Source organism: Setaria italica, chromosome I (genome assembly GCF_000263155.2).
Source record: "Setaria italica strain Yugu1 chromosome I, Setaria_italica_v2.0, whole genome shotgun sequence".
Lineage (NCBI taxonomy): Eukaryota > Viridiplantae > Streptophyta > Magnoliopsida > Poales > Poaceae > Setaria > Setaria italica.
This window is the reverse complement of record NC_028450.1, coordinates 6356695-6363688: the sequence shown is the minus strand read 5'-3', so window position 1 is coordinate 6363688 and position 6994 is coordinate 6356695. Positions and strand designations below refer to the sequence as shown.

The 6994-nt window shown below is 38.0% G+C and overlaps 2 protein-coding genes across 2 annotated transcripts; both read left to right on the top strand.

Moving 5' to 3' along the window:
- The first annotated feature begins 269 nt into the window (after positions 1–269).
- Positions 270–2100, top strand: LOC101780165. Its single transcript, XM_004951685.4, has 2 exons — positions 270–924; positions 1674–2100. Exons 1-2 carry the CDS (start codon positions 437–439, stop codon positions 1831–1833), a joined length of 648 nt encoding a protein of 215 aa, XP_004951742.1. The 5' UTR covers positions 270–436; the 3' UTR covers positions 1834–2100.
- A 2222-nt stretch (positions 2101–4322) lies between these two features.
- On the top strand, positions 4323–6733 carry LOC101780562 (probable cation transporter HKT6). Its single transcript, XM_004951687.4, has 3 exons — positions 4323–5753; positions 6018–6236; positions 6459–6733. Exons 1-3 carry the CDS (start codon positions 4573–4575, stop codon positions 6505–6507), a joined length of 1449 nt encoding a protein of 482 aa, XP_004951744.1. The 5' UTR covers positions 4323–4572; the 3' UTR covers positions 6508–6733.
- Positions 6734–6994: the final 261 nt, after the last annotated feature.

Here is a 6994-nt window from a genome sequence, read left to right as displayed (position 1 = left end):
GTCGATATGCAGAATTATGTTCCCTGGCTAACAAAGAGACAACGATCAACTGCTCATTTTTTAACCATTTAGCATCTTTATAAAAATTCTCCAAAGTATTAAAGAAGGACAAGCCCTGATATCATTGGATTAGAAAAATGTTACGGAATATTCTGCAATTATGAAGAGATGAGCTAGCTCCCACATGCGAAACCCACTACTATTACTAATCTCTCATAATTCCATTTCCTAACTCCCCCACTTCCCCATTTCCCTCTTTATAATCTTCCCACCATCACCACCACCACCTCTCTCTCTAGCTCTCTAGGCCTCACCGATATTAGTGTTCTTTCAAGAGAGGGGAGTGGAGAGCAGAGACGAGGGAGTGAAGAACCTCTCCCTCCCTCTCTCTCTCTCTCTCTCTCTCTCTCATCGACACGCTTGATTTGGCAAGAGAATGATGTGGTCTCATGAGCCGGCAACCGAGGAGCCGAAGGTCTCGCCGGCTCGACGGAGCTCCGTCGCCAAGCTGACGACGGCTTCCTCGTCCTTGGCCAACCTCCTCTCCGTCTTCCTCGGGGCCACCTCCCCGGAGCCCAGGCCGAGGCGGAGCTTCGACGCCGGCGGGGTCGGGCTCGGCATCGTTGCAGACATGAGCCGACCCTGTCTGGCCGGAGCCGAGCCGATCGCCATCGGCCCCGCGGCCAGGCGCCGTGCGCGCGAGGAAGACGAGCTGTCCGAGAGCTACACTTGTGTCATCACGCACGTGGCCGGCGCCGGCGGCGGCAGCGTCCGCAAGCGTGTTTACTTCGGGTTCGGCGACAGCGGCGGCGGCGGCTGGCTTGTGAAAGCCGATGATGAGGTGCCTGCGGAGAGGGCCGACTTCCTGAGCCGATGCTACCTGTGTGACAAGAGGCTTGATGGGCTGGACATCTACATGTACAGGTGAGTGCAGTTCCGTTAATTAGTCTTACAAGAACAAGGCATTACCGTAACGAGAACACAAATAAGTGCCCATCTATTATTTCTTAAAACTTACGAGTAGTTTAGCACTCATTAGCTCTTAGAACTCAGTATTACTTTTAGGGAAAAGGAGCTCTAAAAATCTGTTGTTTATTGCTTCTATGGATAAGGTGTGCGATCGACCTTTTAACTGTTGAGTACTATGCATTCAGTCATGAATCCATGACGTTTTGGACAAACTAAAACATCATGTAATCATGACTACTGGAGGTAGTAGTATCGTAATTAAGTTAGTTAGATATTACCGACAAAAAAAAATAAGTTAGTTAGATATGAAGTGTTGAAAATGGAATAACCATATACAACGAGGGCAATGGGTTGTGGTGCAGTTTTTTTAATTTAAAACTGTCCCTTTTCAGTTAGCAAAGATGAAAAAATATAGTTCTATCTAGGTGGTGTGTTATATAAGACAGCCAAGCTGCAACACAAGTATCAAATTTGTATTAATCTAGCAAACCAGATAAATTTGTAATCCTCAGCTGTTAGCCTGAAAATATATTTTCCCCTCTTAGCTCAACTCAACAAGAATGTAAATTGTAATTTTGCCACAAATGTAGCCCCAGTTATATTTTAGAAATCTCAAGTCTCAAGATTTTTTATCACAAGCAGCGGTTGAAAATATCAGTTCCTTAAATACTGATTACATATTTGTTCTTGACCTCAAATGGTAGGGGAGAGAATGCCTTCTGCAGCTCAGAGTGTCGATGCCACCAGATGCTAATGGATGACCGTCCTGAGAACTGCAGATCTGAAGTGCATAGAGCTAGTGACTGTTCAGTGTCACCGCACACTGCCCCGATGGCCTACTCACCAAGTGTTGCAGCGGCGTAGTCCACTGGCCCATAATGTCACCAAGCTGCTCCCCAACTAGCAAAGAGTATAGAGATGAAACATACCATTTAAACGAATCGAACATATAGGGTAGTTTCTAAAATGCTTCTTAATTATGACATAAATAAAAGGGAGGAAGAAAATTTTGAGATACTACTCGATGCTAAGTTCTTTTGAGTGTGCTCCCTCTGTACGAAATGGAAGTGATTAGCAAAGAAATTTAATACCATGTTTCAACTGATACCATGCTTTGAGAACTTTGTATTATCTCATGTTCATCGTTGAAGTTCTAGAAAGATAGTATTGGTGCTTGAAAAATGGTTAACTACCTCAGTTATATATTCCCCGTTCTCAATTAAAGTTTCCTACAGCATGGCAAATTGATAAAGTGATTTTTCTAAGCAAAGTTTCAAGCTGCACAAATTTATATAGTGTAGGAGCTCATTTGAGAAGCACAGTTCTCAATCTATCAAAATAACTATTGCGACTATTGCGACTATCCACTTACAAAACATGATTGGCATGAAAGAAAGATATGCAATTCTCAAACATAAATATTTTTCTCGATCTTCAATATTTTTGCCCAGGTTTCAAAGGTGTTTACTAGTTTACCATGCACAGTATCAAATAAAAGTAGCTATGATAACAATGGTGCCCTAAACGGTTAAATGTCTTGGCAGAAGGTTACTAAATTTAGATAGACTACTCTGATATCGACTCGCAACAAAATAAGTGTAGGTTATACTATTAGATGGATTCAATATATGAGCAGTGTACCATCTACTGAATCAAATTATATCACACCTCCCAATGTTACTGTCTTGCCATGAATCTTGACCTATGTCCATAGGCAAGTAAAAGCTTAGTACCAACAGAAGAGCATAGTATGGTATGAAATTATTCATTTCTATGCTCAGAAATTTTCTTTGCATTATGGACGACAAATATCTGAAACAAATCCAAATTTTTATCATTTACTTCTGCAAAAAAATGAAATTCAGCAAAATTTAGAAAAAAAAAATAGAGTAAAATAGCTCACGTGGTCAATATAATAAATTACACACAATATGTGCATATTCTGATACATTAAATTGTTCTACGCGCTTGCGGTAAACAGAAATTAATACCATAACAGAACTATGAAGACACATCAATTTACTTATGAGGTTAATGATTAGATGAATGGGAACCATTATAGCTATCAATTCATCATCAAGGATAAAATATCCACCAATAGATTTTTTTTGAACGTATCAACCGATGGATATGGCTCTCTCATAAAATCAAAATGTCAAAGTTTATGACCTAAAGCAATGAATTCAAAGAAAAACATCCATTTTCTATGATTTGAATGTTAAATGAAACAAATCAACCGATGAGCAAATTACATAAGTTATATGCAGCACAAAATAAAACCAACCATTTTTTCTTAATATAATGATGTGCGGTTCTCCAACGTATCCGAGAAATAAATGAAGAATGAAAAATGAAACAAACAACAAATCACTCACTCAATTGAATTGTATGCAACACAAAATGATAGGTACAACCATTCATTAAAATAAATAGCATATTTAACCTAGCCCTCATAAAAAGTATATGCTCTGGTGGACCAGCCACATAAAGTATTCCAAAGAATCTATACCATATCAAGATCAAAGAATTAATTCTACTAAAGATCTAGAGCAGTCTTTTCCATTGTTCTAACAAAAGTAAAGATTACCTTATTATCATCATGGCCACTATGGAGACTGCCCATGGAACCATATGAAAGGAAAGTACATGTTGCTTCATGTATCAGAGATGATTCGTGCAGGCAATCCCATAATGTAGTCATATAGATATATGAACCCAAATGTTTAATACTTTATATGTATTGAAATAGTTGGTGAAATTCTTACTACTAATCATTTGTCAATAGTTTTGATCAAAATTTGGGCAAGCTGTGTGCAAAAAATGGAAAAAAATAAGTATCCTTATTTTCATTTGGGGGGGGAGCGCACATAAAATTATTAAATTACTAACCATCATGTTTCATAATCTACCCTCCCCCTAATAGAAAGGAAATATCAACCGCATCCACAACAAATGGCATAGCATCTACTGAGCCTTCCCATCTGGTGGTCTCAAGAGTTTAGTTAAAAGGTACTTGACATTAATCATCTCAACAAATAACTTATCAAAGTTGCCATAAATGGTATTTGTACAACGATGGTAAAATTGTATATGTGTAAAAACAAATTTAGTGATGAGAATGAAAAAAAATGGTATTTACATTGAAGTCCTAAATGTTTCATATGAAACACTAAAATGTATATTTATCATAACGATACACATCATATAGCTTGGTCATAAAGATGAACATACATAGATGCTTAAATAAAGAACATGGTTTGGAACGGGAGAAGAAAGCATGTGTCATATGAAGCATGTACTGCAGGTACAAAACATAAGCTTTTTAGTGTGTGAACATATATTGTCAAAAATCCTATAGAGAATATAATCTCTTGGCATGTTACCTTATAATACACACTAACAAGCTATCCAGAATTTTTGAAGTGGTCATGATTCTTCAGTCATCATGGCCCACATCTTATCCCGAGAAGTTTGAAATAGAGTCTACGTATCAAAACAGCATATGTGAACATTAAAAGCGGATGTGTTTCTATATAAATGTACGCTCATCACCCAAGAGCCCTCTTAAAGCATTCTGCTTAGCTCCACACACAACCCATACAGATGGTTCGTAGTCTTTTGGTGTCCCTAAAAAGACTCAGAATATATTCTGCATTTTTAGCCAGCAAGTTGCTTTCTTTTCCAAAATTAGCACAACAGACCATGAAATACTCCTACCAGTTCATCCGTCGAAGTAATCCACTCTTTGTCCAAATCATATATTTTACATCAATTTCATTTGGTGGATATGCAGCTCTCAAGATCCTCAAGCCACAAGAAAATCCACATGCTCTTAAATACTTAGATTTATTATTTACTTCTATATCTGCATCCACTGTCTCAAGCATGGCTACAGTTGAAATGGAGGATTTCTCAAATAGTCAACTTTGGATGTTGACTATTTTAATGCTAATTGGTGGAGAGGTATTCACTTCAATGCTTGGTCTTTACTTCATGAAGGCCAAATTTGATGCAAAAGGATCCGTCAACAAAACAGGTTACTCATTTTATGCTGATGTTGAATCTGCTAGTTCTGAAAACCCTGGTCCAAACAGCACCCAGGGAACCAAAGTTATGGTGCCAATTTCCGAACTCCGCTTGGAAGACAAAGATCGTGTTGATCACGAGACAATGAAATCATTAGGTTATGCATTGATGGTCTATCTTCTTGTGACAAATTTAGGCGGCTCACTAGCTATTTACCTTTACCTTATCCTCGTACCAGATGCACAAGAAGTTCTAAAGAGAAAGGACATTGGGTATGTCATATTCTCTATATTTACAGCCATCTCTTCAATTGGCAATTGTGGCTTTACTCCAGTAAATGAGAACATGGTCATATTTCAAAAGAACACCATCTTGTTACTACTACTTATTCCAAAGATTCTATTAGGAAATACATTATTTGCCCCATGCTTGAGATTTATGATGTGGTCACTTGAGAAGATTACTACAAAAAAAGAATACCATTTCATTCTTCAACATCCAAAGGCAGTTGGATACAAACACCTTATGAATGGCAGGGAGTGTGTTTATTTGATGGTAACAGTTATCGTGTTCATTATCATGCAAACCATATTGTTTTGCTCTTTGGAATGGAACTCGAATGCTTTGCAGGAAATGAACAGCTACCAAAAGATAGTGGGTGCTCTGTTTCAGTCAGTCAATGCAAGGCATGCTGGTGAAAATATTGTTGATCTCTCGAGCCTATCTTCATCAATACTAGTGTTATACACCATCATGATGTAAGTTCATTACTTAACAGAGCCCCTGCAAACATAAAAATTGTAACCAAGTTCTCATTTACAAACATATTAATATACGGAAGTAGCCCAGTAGTGGTTCTTATTTACTATATTCACCAACCTCCGAATATACCATAATTAAACTAAAATCTAGATCTCATATAGTAGGAATTTAACCTACATATCACATGGTCATGTCATTTATAAGTTATGATCATTTTTTTAGTTGTGCAGTTACTCCATATTTACACCAACTTGTTGCAGGTATCTCCCTAGTTACACCTCTTTTTTACCTAAAGATAATGATCAGGATTCTAATGAGGGGATGAAATATAAAAGGAGAAGTAGGTGTGAGAATTGGATCCTCTCGCAGCTATCTTATTTGGCTATCTTTGTGCTGCTAATTTGCATTACTGAGAAAGAAGCAATGGCCACTGATCCACTCAATTTCAATATTTTCAGCATAACATTTGAAGTTATCAGGCAAGTCTCTAAATTAACTCTATGATTAGGAGCTCATGATTACTATTACTAACTAGATGTTGATTGCCGTAGCGCATATGGAAACGTGGGTTTCTCACTTGGTTATAGCTGTCAGAGGTTACTAAATCATAATATACACTGCAAGGATGCTTCATATGGGTTTGTAGGAAGATGGAGTGACAAGGGGAAAATGATTCTGATTATTGTCATGGTTTTTGGCAGGATTAAATCATTGAATATGCATGGAGGGAGAGCTTGGAAGCTTAGATAGCATCAACTGAGTGTTGCCCTAAATTTCCTGCACCCTGTAGTCGATAAGTTACATGCAACAAACTACCAAAAAATTGTACGGCGTAGCATAGCTTAACTATGTAATTGCATAAGGAAGATGGCAGGCTATTATTAGCATTGACCGTTTGAATTATATTTACATAAGTAGCTCATATGTATCACCATGGTTTTACATAAAGATGGCCAATCATCATAGTTGTGCGTGATGTTTACTAGCCACAACGAATTGAAAAGGAAGAGAGAGAGAGAGACAGAGAGAGAGGCCTTCTTTGCTTATTCAAGCACGAATATTGCAAACAACGAGCATTGTTACAAAACTTGAGGACATCAAAGATCCGAGTCTCAATAGATTCTCTAAAAAGGCAACAAAAACCTTAGTGGTAAGGCCAGGCTCCTTATTTGAGACCAGCAAGAGCAGTATTGGAATATCCTGATTTAGCTTTGTGATCGTTTGACACATGCATAAC